The 17,171-nt window shown below is 37.4% G+C and overlaps 3 protein-coding genes and 1 long non-coding RNA gene across 15 annotated transcripts in view; 2 read left to right on the top strand and 2 right to left on the bottom strand.

Annotated features, from left to right (window-relative positions):
* LOC135735892 (EF-hand calcium-binding domain-containing protein 6) overlaps positions 1–2,543 on the bottom strand; it is a 44,629-nt gene extending 42,086 nt beyond the window's left edge. For all 4 annotated transcript variants that reach the window (XM_065254554.1, XM_065254555.1, XM_065254556.1 and 1 more), the window contains exons 1-2: positions 1,912–2,543; positions 1,366–1,460 (exon numbers count right to left, since the gene is read on the bottom strand). In XM_065254554.1, coding sequence (XP_065110626.1) covers positions 1,366–1,460; positions 1,912–2,221 — 405 coding nt within the window. In that variant the 5' untranslated portion in view covers positions 2,222–2,543. The remainder of the gene's footprint in view (positions 1–1,365; positions 1,461–1,911) is intronic.
* LOC135735893 (uncharacterized) overlaps positions 1–17,171 on the top strand; it is a 226,346-nt gene that overhangs the window by 40,732 nt on the left and 168,443 nt on the right. The window lies entirely within an intron of this gene.
* On the top strand, positions 5,408–7,889 carry slc25a4 (solute carrier family 25 member 4). Its single transcript, XM_065254533.1, has 4 exons — positions 5,408–5,599; positions 6,486–6,972; positions 7,055–7,195; positions 7,274–7,889. The coding sequence occupies exons 1-4, from the start codon at positions 5,489–5,491 to the stop codon at positions 7,429–7,431; spliced, it is 897 nt and encodes a 298-aa protein (XP_065110605.1). The 5' UTR covers positions 5,408–5,488; the 3' UTR covers positions 7,432–7,889.
* Positions 10,350–16,441, bottom strand: cfap97 (cilia and flagella associated protein 97). Of its 6 annotated transcripts, none has more exons than XM_065254536.1 (6): positions 16,366–16,441; positions 14,783–15,708; positions 14,400–14,689; positions 13,561–13,602; positions 10,974–11,121; positions 10,350–10,873 (listed from the first exon to the last, which is right to left on the bottom strand). In XM_065254536.1, exons 2-6 carry the CDS (start codon positions 15,666–15,668, stop codon positions 10,767–10,769), a joined length of 1,473 nt encoding a protein of 490 aa, XP_065110608.1. In that variant the 5' UTR covers positions 15,669–15,708; positions 16,366–16,441; the 3' UTR covers positions 10,350–10,766. The 6 variants fall into 6 exon arrangements, with proteins under 6 accessions (XP_065110608.1, XP_065110610.1, XP_065110607.1 ...); XM_065254538.1 differs by having other exon boundaries at positions 14,400–14,686; positions 16,224–16,432; XM_065254535.2 differs by having other exon boundaries at positions 16,224–16,431.

Consider the following 17,171-nt stretch of genomic DNA (forward strand, 5'->3'; position numbering starts at 1 on the left):
CCGTCTGGACATATACTCCCTCTCTCTATCTTTTTATCTCACTCTCTTTGCTAATATCTCTCCTGGGTAAACTATGTTATGCATTGCTGTTGGCTGCTGAGAGCAGCTGAGATTTTTTTCTCTCGCGTTCAATAATGTCAGGCTTTGATGTCAGAAGGAAGAGCACAGGCCAGCAACACTTTCATTAAAAGGAAAACACATGGGGATACTATAAAATATGTCTGGTTTAATGCACAGCACTTAAAGGGATAGTTTGCGAAGAAAATTATTCTGCCAGCATTTACTCACTCATAAGTTGTTAAGTTGTATACATTTCTTTGTTCTGCTGAACACAAAGAAAGATATTTTAAAGAATGTTTGTAACCAAGCAAATCTGGGGCACCATTGACTTCTATAGAAGGAAAGATAATACTATGGTAGTGAATGGTGCCCCAGATTTGTTTGGTTAAAGTTTTTCAAAAAATCTTCGTTACGTTTTTCTTCATAAATTTGTGTTAAGCAGAAAAAAGGAATTTGGAACAACTTGAGGGTGAGGGTTTGCATTTTTTTTTTTTTTTTTTGTGAACTATCCCTGTAATATAAAAACTCTGTGAAATCATGTTCTGGTGTTATGTTACACTTCAAATAGTACCTTACAATCACAAGATCAGTAAATCTATGGAGTCATTTTACTATGTTCACAAAGTAATAGCAGAATAACCTCAGATACAGTTCATAGCATTTACTACAATGTGTCCAGATATTTTATAATTATTTGTTCTGATATTTTATGTTGTTGCATTTCAGTATATGCTTTATGTATCCTATTGCACATAACTGACTATGTGTTATACTATTGACTTTATGTTAACTGTTACAGTTTGATATGTAAAGTGTTAAAATAACATCCTTCATATTATAGACTATTCTAACGTGTAAATATTTCTGTAAAGCTCCTTTGTGACAATGCACAAATAACAAGAAAAATTATACAAATTAAATTACATTATAAAATATAACTAAATGTTCTTTTTTATGAAACGAAATTAATTCATTTTAAAGTGTGGTTAAATACCAGTGTTTCTTAACCAGGGGCCCAGGAGCCAGGACTAAACAAACCCTTAAGGGGGCCTCAAGATTGTTTAAAATTATAAACACAAAATAAGCATTAAAATAAGCTCAAACTATAAAATCTAAATTTTTCTTAGTGTTTGGTTATTGTTAAAACAAATTTACATCTTTGTATACTAAGCTCTTCTTCAAATTGTTGTGGACAATGTAGAGGGGGCTTGAAGGTTCAAATTTAGGCTGGTTTAGACATTGTGACCATATTCATATATTCATTATGACAAATTCAAGTTAAGTGTTAAGTGGTGAGGTAATTACCTGATCAGTTTGATCTGCCATCCCTGCTTCAGTGCTGGAGTAAGTCGTATGAGAAACCCTACTTAACGAGCGATGGTCAGATGCCATTTTGTGATCTACATGACACACACAAAGCCAAATGTTGTATTTAATATAACCAATATTAACTTATTAACTGATATCTGTAAATAAAGGATTAACAATTAAAGGAACAGTGGTGCAGGCTATGGTGCGTTGAATAACAATAACCACTTTAAATACAACTTAACATTTGTACACGTGTAAAGCAACAATTTAAAAAGCAAGAACGCCTGTGACTTAAAAAAATGTGCCCGCCAAACATTTATATATAAATTCACCTAATGAGAGCGCGCCCTCGAGTGGACAGTGATGTAAATGAACACATAATAATTAAATTACCTATTTTAGCCCTATCAATTCAATTCTAGATGAGGATTTACAAATATAAGCAGTCGTGATCTTTAAGATTCGTCATATAAACATAGACCATTAAATCCATTAGTTTTTCTGCAGGGAGGCTACACAAATGTCAGGCTTGTGACTCACGAGAGATGGGTAGTTTGGGGTTATCCATAACCTCCTCTCCCTCGGGGATCTCGTCTGGAATATCCAATCCTCCTCTTTTTCGTTTCTCCATCACAGAGCTGATATCACTTCTGCTGCTTTGACTGCGGAACGCAGAATCCAGACTCTCTGTGCCTGGATATTGAGGTCTGATTCCTCTCTTGGGCATCCAGCATTTGTAATCTCTGCTGCAGTCTGCTGAATAACCTCGGAGGGAGATGAGCTCTGGATCTCCGAGTCTTGAAAGAGGATGTTGAATGGCTGGGAGCCGTAAAGAATCCGCCATGGACATCCTGATTGAAAGTTTTAACTTTTTTCCACACCAAAGCTGAAGGAAATCACAATAGGCTATATTACAGTATAGTGCCTATCTCTGCGCTGTTTTTATTCGCTTAAATGCCCAAAAGTTTATAGTCAAAAGTAGTACAACACTGAAGAACTTTTCAAAGAGAAGGAAGCCTACTGTCTCCTACTGTTTTACAGAAGAGAAGCCAGGTTGCCTATAGCAACCGGTCTGGTCCTCGCGCCTACGTTCGCAAGTTGCACGAGAGCTAAATGTTCTTACACAAGACCGAGAGGAAATAAACAAACGCGCGCATTTCTTTAATAATGACATGTAGATTTGGTTGTTTATACAGGCCCATATAATGGAAATAATATAAGTATGATGTAATACAATTAATATTACAGGTTAACTCCATCCAGGATTTATTTTACTGCTTTTTGAGGCCATTAAATTTAAGCCGAAATTAAATACAAGTTTCAGTCTCCAAGCACTTCATGGCGAGAGATGAAAAGTAGGCTAGCTATTTGATTTTGATGACTATGCCCAGTCTGACTCTCACTGTGTTTAAAAGCTGTTTTAAAGTCTTCTGCTTTGTTTGTAGCTTATTAATGTTCAAAACACTTGAAGGACAATGTAGCTGTACTGTAGCCAGGCAACGGACCAACTAACACGGGGTACAAATAAAAACTGGGATGATGGTTTCACACATAGGTGTCATTTACACTGGGGACGCTGGGGACATGTCCCCACCACTTTTTGAAATGGCTGATTTTGTCCCCACCACTTTTTGAAAGGATTTGGTTAAAATGTTCTGAAAAATCAAACAATACCTGTGCGACTTACACTGCAAAAATGACTTTCTTACTTAGTATTTTTGTCTTGTTTTCAGTAGAAATCGAAAAAATTCTTAAATCAAGATGCTTTTTCTTGATGAGCAAAGTGACGCAAGAAAATCACCCCATTGGCAGATATTTTTGCTTGTTTTAAGCACAAATTCACTTAAATTGAACAGTTTTTGTCTAAGAACTAGACTTATTTTCTTAAATCATTTTGCTCATGAAGAAAATACATCTTGATTTAAGAATTTTTTGATATTTCTACTGAAAACAGGACAAAAATACTAAGTAAGAAAGAAAGTCAAATTTGCAAGAAAAAAATTCTTAGTATTTTTGTCTTGTTTTTAGTAAAAATATCTAAAAATTCTTAAATTAAGATGTTTTTTTCTTGATGAGCAAAAATCTAGTTTTAAGACCAAAAGTATCAAATTAAGTGATTTTGTGCATAAAACAAGCAAAAAAATCTGCCAAAGGGGTAAGCAATTCTTTCCTGAATTTAGTGTTTAAGAAAAAAATGCAAGATTTTTTTGCTTACCCCATTGGCAGATTTTTTTTTGCTTGTTTTATGCACAAAATCACTTACATTTGGTATTTTGGTCTAAAAACTAGACATATTTTCTTATGTCATTTTGCTCATAAAGAAAAAGATGCATTTCTTTATGAGCAAAATGACATAAGAAAATAAATAAAAATACTACGAATTTTTTTTCTTGAAAATTATTTTTTGCAGTGTACGACTTGTTTTTTGTGGTCCAGGGTCACATATGTTGCGTTGTATGCTTATAGTGTGTTTTCTTTTACATATGTAATGAATTTCATTGTAATCATTGACTTAACATGCTGCTGTTTTCTACAGTATAGTGTATTGGCGCTGTTCGGTTGAGCTAGTGTTACATGTGTGCAGTCGACATTGTTAAGGGTTTTATGCTGAGTATTTTTGTGTTGTTGACCAGCCTACGCTATGCCCATTTTTGATGCGCCGTTATCCAATATTTTTCCCGTCCTGCTGTAATGTTTTTTCATCTGATCTTTTGTCCCCACCACTTTTCAACACAAACTGACGCCCCTGGTTTCACATAATGGAAGCGAATTGCGCTGGGATCTGTGGATTCACATGTAAAGACACATTATATAAATGTTAGAAAATACTAGTGTATACAACACATATTGTTATAGAGCAATTTATAATATATTAATAAAAAGTATTAGTCTTTCTAAATTTTTCTAACCCTAACCCACAGCCTAATAAAGCGCACGCTACTCTGTAGCCTATCTATCGTGTATACTTTATAATAGGACACACAATAAAAAAAAAAACCCGTGACTGTCTTGTAACACAACAGGTATTGTTCAGTCTTCATTTGGTAAAGTGGCTCAAGTTCAACCGGTTCATCAAGCGATGGCGGACATCCCTAAATCTTAAATGTCCTTACTTCAATGCTCTCCTTGTATACTTAACTAACTTCAAAAGACTTTAAATAAATAAATAAACAGCCCAAATACATTTCTGTCTTGTCACACTGCAGTAAGTCCGTTAATCTCTTTGACTTTTCATGGATAAATCGCAGAAGAAAACTTGCTACAGTGGTTGTTTTGGTGTTGAAAATAATTTGATGCGTAATTTGACGCATGTGCTAGTGGAAGTCACGTGCGAATTCATACAGCGCTCCCAAAGATGAAGTAATACGCTTTTAAAACTGTGAAATATATTATATTATATTATATTATATTAGTGAATTGCCTAAATTAAAGTATATCGACAATTTAAGGTAATTTTACCAACAATTAAATCAGACTTGACCATTTTAAATTTGAAGTGGACCCTAGAACTAGGCCTAGCTATTTAGCATTCAACAAAACTGAATTAAACATCATTTTAAAATAATACAAAATCCAGATTATAGATTACTTTTTGTACACTGACCTAAATTGGTGTTTAGCCTATACATAGGCTATACTCCTTTTTATAGAATTCAGTCGGTAAACGGTTAATAATCAACTAATTTATTATAATAATAATAATGTAATTTTATTTTTACCTCCGATTATTAATGTTTCTGTAAATTTTTGGCTGAAAACGTTGTTTGTGGTTCTGTGAGCAAATGCTTCTCACACATTTATTGCAACATGTCCCAGCAGTAACATTTTCGACATTTGCATGCTTAAAAAAAATCAAAAATAAAATTCGCCCTTTAAATGTCCCCATACTCTGACCGGCGACAAAAGTTTAATGCACTTGCGTAAGACTCGTGACCCATGACCCGGGTATTTATTCAGCTTTGAATTTCTGTTTGGTCCCTCATAGATCAATCATCTGCTCCTCTCGCGATAATGAATCGAGATATATTAGGAGCCCAGAAGAGAGATCGTCCATTTGAAGGGGCTTCGCAAGGGTTGTTGTAGGGTCTTTTGGTGGTCTTCCAGGATATAAGACATCATGTCTGACGCAGCGATCAGCTTCTTGATAGATTTCATGGCAGGTGGTGTGGCCGCTGCCATTTCCAAAACAGCAGTTGCCCCTATTGAGAGAGTCAAACTGTTACTGCAGGTAAGTTTTATAGTTATAGTTTGATCATAATTATAATAATAGTTATTCCATACTTCAATGGTTGCATTATATATAGGCTAATTATATCGAATAGCCTATGCCTTAGAAACAATGCTTACAAAAAGTTGCATGCAAGTGCATGAAGCCGCATAAGTTATAGAGAGTGGGTAGCACGTGCTTGAACATACTACATTCTGTTTGAAAATGTTAAAAATATATATTTTGAATAAAAATTAACATAATCGACAATTCAGGACAAAAATGACGCATTTAGCGTTGGTCGCTGTCCGTGGTGCTACTTTGTAACGGAATTGGCAAAAAGCATGGATTTTCAGCACCGGTTTAAAGTTTAAGCGATGCTTTTTGATGGCTTCTTAATAAGGCAGACATTAAAGTCATTAAAGTAATGCTTTCCGAAAATAATAGTTTTTTTTAGAAGAATTAACCAAACCAGTTAATACGTTTTACTGTAATATATGACCTTGTGACGACTTCCGTCACTCTTTCTGTCAGTGCCAGGATTAAAAAAGCCAATCTTGTGTGTTGAGATACTATCTGCAAAGGGCTTTGATACTTGGTGTAAGTTTAAAGTTAAAAATAGTCTGAAGGCTGCAACCCAATACTCAAACCCCGCGCGCAAGTGGAGTGTGACGCCAAGTGAACCTCGCGCACGTGTCAGCTAAATCCCCAAGTGTAAGTCATTAACGTGTATAAACTATTCAACTTTTATTGTAAGGTTGTAGGGAAAACTTTAGGGTTTCCGAGATTTGCCGAACATGCTACACACATAAAAATGGTCTAAATACAGAATAAAGGATAAGGATAATCTCACACGTGACAAGTGCCTTCCATTCATCAATTCATTCTGTATCACTCTTCATCACAGGTCCAGCATGCCAGCAAACAGATCACAGTTGAGACACAGTACAAAGGAATCATCGACTGCGTAGTGAGAATTCCCAAAGAGCAAGGATTCTTGTCCTTCTGGAGAGGCAATCTTGCCAACGTCATCAGATACTTCCCAACACAAGCCCTTAACTTTGCCTTCAAGGACAAGTACAAGACGATTTTCCTTGGGGGAGTGGACAAGAACACCCAGTTCTGGCGCTACTTTGCCGGTAATCTGGCCTCTGGTGGCGCGGCCGGTGCCACATCCCTGTGCTTCGTCTATCCTCTCGACTTTGCCAGAACAAGGCTTGCTGCTGACATTGGCAAAGGCGCGGCAGAGAGAGAGTTTTCCGGTCTGGGTAACTGCCTTACCAAGATCTTCAAGTCTGATGGTATTAAAGGTCTTTATCAGGGCTTCAATGTATCCGTCCAGGGCATTATTATCTACAGAGCTGCTTATTTTGGTGTCTACGATACAGCTAAAGGTAAGCAATTCATGAGGGATGTGTGATGTGGATTTGCATTGTAAGAAATACAAGTGAACGACATTGCTGACCTCTTACGCAGGTATGCTGCCCGACCCCAAGAACACACACATTGTTATTAGCTGGATGATCGCCCAGACTGTAACAGCTGCCGCTGGTATTATTTCATATCCATTCGACACCGTCAGACGTCGTATGATGATGCAGTCAGGACGCAAAGGAGGTAGGATGCATTTACAACAGTTAAATGTTTAATCAGACTTTATGTACAGATTGCTTACTTTTACATTTGATTCCTCAGCTGACATTATGTACAAGGGCACAATGGACTGCTGGAAAAAGATCATCAAGGATGAGGGTCCCAAAGCGTTCTTCAAGGGTGCCTGGTCCAACGTGCTCAGAGGCATGGGCGGTGCATTTGTGCTGGTCCTGTACGACGAGATCAAGAAATTCACATAAACATTCTCCATTCATTTTGTCCTTCCCACCCAAGGAAACCCTTTAGCTATGTGTATGTTTTAATTGTAACCAGGAAGATATTGAAGAGGGGTGTACTTAGCCAAGCTGGCACAGGGGTGGGTTGTGATCACGTGATAGTACGAAGACCACTGCACCCTCCACGCCGATACTTGTAAATATATTTAAATCTAGTCCCAATGGCCCTCAGTTTAGATGACTTTCAGTCTGGTCAGATTGAAAGTGATTTTTTCCTTGATTTATTTATTTAAATTATTTGATCTGAAATCTCTCTAATAATAGAGTCTACATGTCCTACAGTGGCTCTTTTCTTCTGCAGCTAGCTGAACACACTTACTCACCGACTGAAGCAAGTGGCTGTACACAGGAAGATTGATTGTTCATGTGGTGTGTTCCACCTTATGTGTTCTTTTAATAAGAATAAACAAGAAATACATGTACTGTTTCGTTTTTTCTTTATGTTTTTTCATATTTGCCACATTAGGGAATGAAATAAAATTATAGTAAAATCCATTTCAAATGAGCAATGTCATACTGGATTCATATAATAATTTTATAAATCACTAAAGGATTGTGTCTAATAATAGTATTCAATCCAATTAGTCTAGTAGTTCTCAAACTCTGGGCTGTGCCGAGAAATGGTGCCAAGGGGCCCCCATTGTTATGACATTTTATAAAATACATCAATTTATTATAAATTCTGTGTAATTAATACTCAAAAAGACAAAACTACTAAACAACAGTAATATGTTGTATAATTTTATGTTTTGTTTACTTAAAATTATAAGTTTTAGAAAGCTTATTTTATATATTTATTTGGAGGTTGGAGTAGGCGAAGGGATGCACCATACTTAAGGGGGGCCACATGCTGAAAAAGTTTTAGCACCACTGAATTAGTCTATTTATGCCTTTCTCTTCCAGCATCTACACTCACCTAAAGGATTATTAGGAACACCATACTAATACTGTGTTTGACCCTCTTTTACCTTCAGAACTGCCTTAATTTTACGTGACATTGATTCAACAAGGTGCTGAAAGCATTCTTTAGAAATGTTGGCCCATATTGATAGGATAGCATCTAGCAGTTGATGGAGATTTGTGGGATGCACATCCATTCACCACATCCCAAAGATGCTCTATTGGGTTGAGATCTGGTGACTGTGGGGGGTTTTTTAGTACAGTACACTTATTGTCATGTTCAAGAAACCAATTTGAAATGATTCAAGCTTTGTGACATGGTGCACTATCCTGCTGGAAGTAGCCATCAGAGGATGGGTGGTCATAAAGGGATGGACATGGTCAGAAACAATGCTCAGGTAGGCTGTGGCATTTAAACGATGGCCAATTGGCACTAAGGGGCCTAAAGTGTGCCAAGAAAACAACCTCCACACCATTACAGCACAACCACCAGCCTGCACAGTGGTAACAATGCATGATGGATCCATGTTCTCATTCTGTTTGCACCAAATTCTGACTCTACCATCTGAGATCAACAGAAATCGAGACAAATCGAGACTCATCAGACCAGGCAACATTTTTCCAGTCTGAAACTGTCCAATTTTGGTGAGCTCGTGCAAATTGTAGCCTGTTATTTCTATTTGAAGTGGAGATGAGTGGTACCCGGTGGGGTCTTCTGTTGTTGTAGCCCATCCACCTCAAGGTTGTGCGTGTTGTGGCTTCACAAATGCTTTGCTGCATACCTCGGTTGTAACAAGTGGTTATCTCAATCAAAGTCGGCCCATTCTCCTCTGACCTCTAGCATCAACAAGGCATTTTCGCCCCCCCAGGACTGCCGCAAACTGGATGTTTTTCCCTTTTCACACCATTCTCTGTAAACCCTAGAAATGGTTGTGCGTAAAAATCCCAGTAACTGAGCAGATTGTGAAATACTCAGACTGGCCCGTCTGGCACCAACAACCATGCCACGCTCAAAATTGCTTAAATCACCTTTCTTTCCCATTCTGACATACAGTTTGGAGATTTTCTTGACCAGGACCACACCCCTAAATGCATTGAAGAAACTGTCATGTGATTTGTTGATTAGATAATTGCATTAATGAGAAATTGAACAGGTGTTCCTAATAATCCTTTAGGTGAGTGTATATAGCTATATTCATGGCGAGAACAGGTTCATCTATTCACAAGTTAATCCACACAAGTTGGTCTATTGGGAGAAGGGTAATATGACATCTTCAATTCACCTAACCTGCATGTCTTTGGACTGTGGGAGGAAACCGGAGTACCCGGAGTAAACCCACACTGACACATAACATGCAAACTTCACACAGAAAGGCCTCTCAACCCAGCCAAGGCTCAAACTGGGGACCTTCTTGCTGTTGGACAACAGTGTCACAATCAAGTTGAAAAACATCCAACAAACATTACATGACGGTGAGATGTTCATGTAGGCAATGTGAAGTTTTAAGGTCAGAATTTATTTTTATTGAATAAATTTAAGTTTAATGACATTTTAATTTAATTAAATGCACTAATAATCCGTAATCTTCACTATGTAAATCTTCTTTAAACTGTAATGAGGTTTGCTAATGTAATTTATTAGTTACTAAGCATTACTCAATATTATAATAGTACTATGAAATTATCAGTGCATCTAGTTACAGCTAGTAACAGTAACCAGCCACAGAAACACAAGTCTAATGACTTAACAAAGCCTTCTATAACAAAGTCTTCCTCTGCGCTGTTCACAAGTGTCGGGCAGCTTGCCAAAAGCAGTTTAAGAGTGACAGGTGAATGACGTGTTGTCATGCTAGTTTGTTGGGGCACTGTCTGAATGTTTGCATCATGTCAGAATGCCTGGTATTTAAGTGTCATACGGCTGGGTCAAGAAACAAATCAACTCTTACTTACCAAACAATGGAATGAGTTACTGGACATCACCATAACAAATAAAGCATTTATTTTGCATTAGATTACAAGACTGACAATATTTTACAAACAGACTATGACAATTAATTATTGTGATAACGGCAAAAAATCCCCATGTCTATCATTATCATAGTGCATCAGGACATTACGTACATACGTTTTATATATATATATAGTACATCATAAAACATAAATAAAGGTTTTGCACAAATAGAGGCACTGACCGACTCTGAATGTCTCTAAAAGTGGAATGCTGTGTATTAAGGTCCCTGAATGTTAAATCTCCTACAATAACCGAAGCGTATAATCAAGATAATTCAGAATGACAAATTTCAATCCAGAAAACATTTATTCAGAATGTATGATGCGGACCGTAAACAGAAACATAGGTTAAAGTGTAGGCCAGAGAGAAAGTAAGAAATATCTTGAGATCAGGACCAGGCAGGTCGTGGTGTTGCTCTGAGTTTAGCCGTCTCTGGTCTAGCTTTGTGTGGACTACTGCAGGGTCTTGGACTACTGCAGGGTCTAGAACTCCTCCCTGTGATCATGAAAGAAAAGTTACAACAGGCGTATGTATTTAACACACACAACAATCTATCATGCAAACTACAGTTTGTGAGGTACATGTTGGCACATACCAGATGTCTTGCTGGATTTCGTCTTGAGTGGTGGAATAGCTGTAGCGTGCGTTCCAATGTATCGACACTGGCGCTGGTAATCTGCTAGTTGTTCATCTCGGGTTAAGCCAGGAGTGGCCTTCACAGATTCGAGACGCTTTAGGAATGCCTGAAAATAGTTATATACACAATTGGTTACCAATGTTTAAAATACTGACCAATCTATACCATAAGAAATACTTAAATGGCAACTAATCTATTAAAAAATGTACACTGTAAAATCAAATATAAAACATATCAAATCAATATATATATATATTATGTTACTTTAACTTTTACAATTTTAACTTGTTTTTATAAGTTATGTCAACTTATCACAAGTCAGAGCACCTATTTCATTGCTAAAAACAATTTTATTATGTGTATTTGGTATAATACAATGTGTTCTAGTGGTTTACGGTTAAAAAATAACACATTATTTTCTACATACCAAACATTTTTGTAGCTCCAGATTTTACTCTCTTCCTGAAACGCACGGATTTTGGAAAGCTGTGTGTCCCTGATTGGCCAGCTAATCTGTACGTTGTGATTAGGGCTTTAACGATTAACCGTGCAAATGCATGTTTTCTCAATTAATGAACTTTACTGAATTACGGTAAAATCTCGGCACATCCCAAAGCCAGGGGGCGCTATCATGTAGAAACTCCTTTTGTGCCACAGAAGAAGTAACATAACAAACGCTATTCCAGGAAATGTCTATAGGAATATTTATATCGCTGTTCTTCAAACAGACAGGCATTTTTAATGGGACACGCGATTAATCCTTACAGCCCTAGTTGTGATTAGCTTGAATACCTCTGACGTCACCAGGAAATTTAACGCTCCTTACCATGTTTGAAAGATTCAGTTGCTAAGAGGAGTTAACTTATAGGAATTATGATAATGTCGGTGTTGTCTACATCACCAATCCCAGGAAGTAAACTGTTGCCTACAATCTGTGTGTTTGTCGTAGTCCAAAAAAAAGAGATTTTCGTTGGAGACAAAAACGTCATCGTTTACTTTGGGGTTTGTACCTTTTGCATATCATTAACATGTACTAATACACACTTACACACCGAAGGAAATTTAATAACGTGAACCGGACAATAGGTGCTCTTTAAAATATTAGGCTTAATTGACTTGCAAAACCAAGTTGTTTTAATTTAAATTTTATGCTGCATTATTTAGTCTATCATTTAATTTATGCAACAAAAAAATACTACTTTTTACATTTAATTTAGGGGTATATTATAACCTGGAAATACACTGAAATTACATGTAAAACTGAAAACGTCAGACAATCATCAACCGTATGACCTCACATTAACTCGCCTCTAACAAAATGTTCGAGACAGCTACAACTGCACACTCGGAAAATCATAGTGAGCCATTGAGAATAAAAATAACCAGTGGCTGAGGATCAGAATGTCACAAGCTGCCATGCCTCTGTACGTCCGTACAAACAGCCCATTGGAAATCTCTCAGTAAGCAAAACCCATGAAAGAGCTGGGACTGAAAATAGAGTAAAGGTGAAAATAGAGGACAGCTTGTCCAGGACTCTTAAAGAAACAGAGAGAGGCCTTCTTAGAAAGTCTTGTTCTTGTGTTCTGGCATTTGTTGCTAAGTAATAAAACGCTAACAGAACCTGCAGGAACATGCAGTCTGGGTAACCGCTAATAGGTTTCTATTGAGGGATTTTTGTATTCAGTTTTCTTAGATCGAACTACAAAAGTCTGTAAAGATGTCAGTAAGAGAATGTGTAACAGGAAGCATGCGAGTTTCGGAGAATCAAACACATATTATGTTGTTTTAACTGACCATGGGTTGCTGAAAGCTGAACAAAATTGGACACATAGAGAGAAAACCTGTTTTAAAGAATTTAAAACATGCATACAAATATGCATTTATATACAACATTAGGGTACACTGTCAGAAAAAAATGCTCCCAACCTGTCACTGGGGCAGTACCCTTTAATACTATAAAAGTTTCAATAAATCTCTCTGCCACTGAATTCATTGTAATGTCAGACCCAGCATGTGCACAAAACCTCTTCCACCTGTCCAATCTCGTCTCGGTCAGGTGGTAACCATCTCTGTACTTTATTGGCTGCAGATGACAGCGCAGTGCCTCCCCCACTACATGAACACAATTTTACAGAATACTAAAATAAACACTGTCTCTGAACACTATTACATAAATGAAGATGTTCAAAGGACAGGATGCAATTGGAAGGTCTGATGTCTCAGTAGAAGCTTGGAACACAGCTTTGTAAATAACAGAATCCAAACAAACATGTCACAACTATGATGCAGTATGAAATCACTTTTTTTGTCTTTTTGGACACTGTCATCTCTCAAAATGTTCGTCAACATAAAGCAGTTCTCAGAGTAATTTTTTTTTAATCTATTATCTTGCAGTACATGTTTGGAGTGAGTTCATTTAAAGTTAGAGGCAAGTTTATAATATTATTACTGAAAAGATAGCTGATAACTCCCTCTACTGGTCAAAGAATAAAAATGCACCATAGGAACAGTTCCAACCAAAAATGATAATTAAAATCATATTTACATATTTACTTTCATGCCATCCCAGATGTATATGACTTTCTTTCTAAAGATAAACACAAATGAAGATTTTTATAAAAATATGCCATCACTTTATGTCCTTATATGGGACCTTTTATGGGACTCATGTTAAAGTTCTGGAAACACATCCATCCATCCATCCTAAAAGTATTCCAAACGATTCCAGTGGGATATTATACATGTGCGAGAAACTATTAATATTTTAATATAATTAGCTAAATATAAACAAAAACAAACACATTAGTGCTGCTAAAATCAATTATGGAGTTTGCACTTTGATAACTTCAAATATCATTGGTGCAACTAGTCGGGAGACATGGCACCATATTTAAAGGGGACATTTAACAAGACTTTTTAAGATGTCAAATAAATATTTGATGTCCTCAGAGTACATGTGAAGTTCTAGTTTAAAATACAATATAGATAATTTTTATAGCATGGTAAAATTGCAACTCTGTAGGTGTGAGCAAAAATGTGCCGTTTTTGGGTGTGTCCTTTTAAATGCAAATGAGCTGATCTCTGTACTAAACGGCAGTGCCGTGGTTGGATAGTGCAGATTAATGTTTTTATTACCTTAGAATGAGTCGTTTCAATCTATATACACCGCTGGACCCCTTTACATGAAAGTCGCTGCCATGTTTCTACAGTAGCCCTAAACAGACAAAACTGATCTACGGAGCGCGTTTTGCCCCTGTGTTGTCTAAAACGGTGACATGTTTGTCCTGTGGCACATACCGTAGCTTCTCGCAATCTCACTGCTAAATGCCACTATAAACTCCATAGTATACCTTTAAATTAATCTGAATAAATAATTGAACTAACCAGGTTTTCCTTCGTTATGCGCTCTTGCTCTTTCTGTCTGTTGATGGCGCTGTGGTAAAGGCGCATTGGTGGTGCACTGCTCTTACGACTGCTGGAGGATGAGATGGTAGAGCTGCCACTACGAGAGCGTGCCGATGAAAGGGAGAGCTCGCGTAACAACCTCTGGTTCTCCCGGTCGATCCTCTGAACTTCCTCGTTGCTAAAGGAATAGTTTTTACGTCTGCTGCCGACACTACCAGCGCTGGAGACGAGCACCCTGTCCAATTGCTTCTCTATTTGTAACAGTGCTACTAGAGAGAAGGAAAAACAATTATGAATAACTAGCCACAACAAAAAAATTTAAAATATTTGTATATGTCAACTTCTTACATGCAGGAGCTTACCTGGTTCATCCTCAGCTTCAGAACTTATACTGCCCTGGTCGTCGGAAACCTCTTCATTCGCTTCTGCCATTCCCTGAACATTTTGCTGAATGTTTGTTTCAGAAGGCAGAACCAAATCCATGGATTGGGCAGGACTAACATCTGGTGTTGAGAGGGGGGTAACATCTGTGACCGTATCCTCAGATTCTTCTGATTCTTTATAACGGTCTCTCTGGTGAGCTGAACCAACCCTGTGATGTCTCACAGGAGATTTGTGCGAGTAAACTGAACTTCTCTCTTCACTGCTGTGGGAGGACGCAGAATCAGACGATGAGGAACGACTACGGCTCCGCTTGCGTAATTTAACAGCACCTTTTTTAGGTGTTCCGTGCCCCTTAAGTTTTGATGATTGTGTCTCTGGTACCCTGTCTTCTTCCTCACTTTCATCATCACTCCGATGGTATCCGTCATCATCACTATTTATATCCCCATCGCTGTTTTTCCTGAGTGTCCTGTCCTCACTACCTAGCTCGCGTTCCTCATCGGATGAGTATGATTTCACACTTGATCCTTCATCTGATTGGCTGTTGCTCCTTATCTCAGAGTTTCTGGCACTTGGGATTGGTGATGATTGTTTGAAAGGTACATTACTGCTTTGTTTCCTGTCAAATTGCCGCTTAATCTCCTGATGTAAACCATTCTCCAATTTTGCTTTATCTTTTCCATTTTTACCACTCTGATCTTCAATCTGATTCATCGAAACATGCATCTCTTTACCTTTCCTTTCATTGTATATTTGTAAGCTCTCCTGTTTACTGAGCTGTCCATCTCCAGCCCCATTATCCTCACAGTCACTGTCAAAGAATGAGTGGTCCACTTCTTCTTCAAGCTCTTTGGGACTGTACATGTCTGTCGTATGTCTTCACAATGTGTTCACCAAGTGGTAGCTGGATAAAAACAAGTTTTATGTAGATTAAAAACAAAGTGCTATAGATTTACAAAGGGAAACATATTTTTGTCACTGGTACAGGCCACACTACATTTTCCCATAACAGGGTAGCATGTAAACAACACTATACAACTCTCCCGTGTTTTCTGGGCATTCATAATCTATAGATCTTAAGGCAGTAACGAAATTCTAAATTAACACTTTTAATAGTGGCAGAGAGTGAGTCTTGCTGAACTCTCCAGTATTTACTTGCATTAACTTTACACACAAGGGACAAGTTTCTATGACAAGTTGTTAACAAGCACAATTGGTTTAGCAACGTTGCCAGAGAGATGAACTATATAGCGGCGTGAATATAAACATGTTTACCAGTTCATTTTAAAGCCTTTAAAAACTAATTCAGTCTGCTCTGTTTAGCTTTACTGTATAATAAGCATGCAAGTTATACATTCACGACTCAAGCACGTAACGTTAAACGCATCTCTGCTCGGCTAATGTGCTAGCGATGCTTACCTCAAAACAAAAACAAAAACATGCCGTGCCGCGACACTGTCATGCAAAGTCTCTAAAACACACATGTGACGCACTGCATTTTGTTTCTTTTTACCACGAGCTATTGTTACAGATAAAATCTAAACATGCAAGCAAAACACACTTGACAGCAACCCCTGCTGCACAGATGGTGCGTGGCTCTCTAGCGACTGTAGCTAAGTGACGTCACTTCCTGAACTAGTTCCGCGCCTCCTCCTCACCCTTATTAATATTAACCAAAAGTAAAGTTTAAGGTCAGGAAATCTCGTTTTGGCGGATTCATTATAATTTATATTACTACCACTTAACTGTCACTGTTCCTGTAGAGGAACACCTAGGTTTACTTCAATATTTTGGATGTAATTGTTTATTAAATCATGACAAACTATATATTTTTGGAAAGGTCTAAGCCTCTAGAATACATATTTCAGCAGTGTTTTATAAAATAAATTATGTAGGGAGAGTAATTGATTCAATTTTAAAGAGAGTGCGCCTCAAAACATTTATGTACTGCTAAATGGCATTCTCCCACCGGTAGGATGCCTACAATTACTTCAGTGTTTTGCATACTAATTTTTATCCAATCATGACAAACTGTATATCAATGGAAAGCTCTAAGAGTGTAGTTTTCATTTGTCATCATCATTTTGGGAAAATATTGACATAGTGTGAGTCATTTTCTAAAAGGTCACGGGCCCTCAAGCGGGCCCACATTGTTTTTACATATTTATAACACTAATACCCTATTCTAAACCTAAAAATCTTGACAAACTATGTATCTTTGGAAAGCTCTAAGAGTGTAGTTTTCATATTTCATCACAATTTTTGGAAAATTATGACGTAGTCAGAGTCAGTTTCTAAAATGTCACGGGCCACAGGTGGACCCAATTTGTTTTTACATATGTATAGCACTAATACCCTGTTCTAAAC

Source organism: Paramisgurnus dabryanus, chromosome 4, assembly GCF_030506205.2.
Source record: "Paramisgurnus dabryanus chromosome 4, PD_genome_1.1, whole genome shotgun sequence".
Taxonomy (NCBI): Eukaryota; Metazoa; Chordata; class Actinopteri; order Cypriniformes; family Cobitidae; genus Paramisgurnus; species Paramisgurnus dabryanus.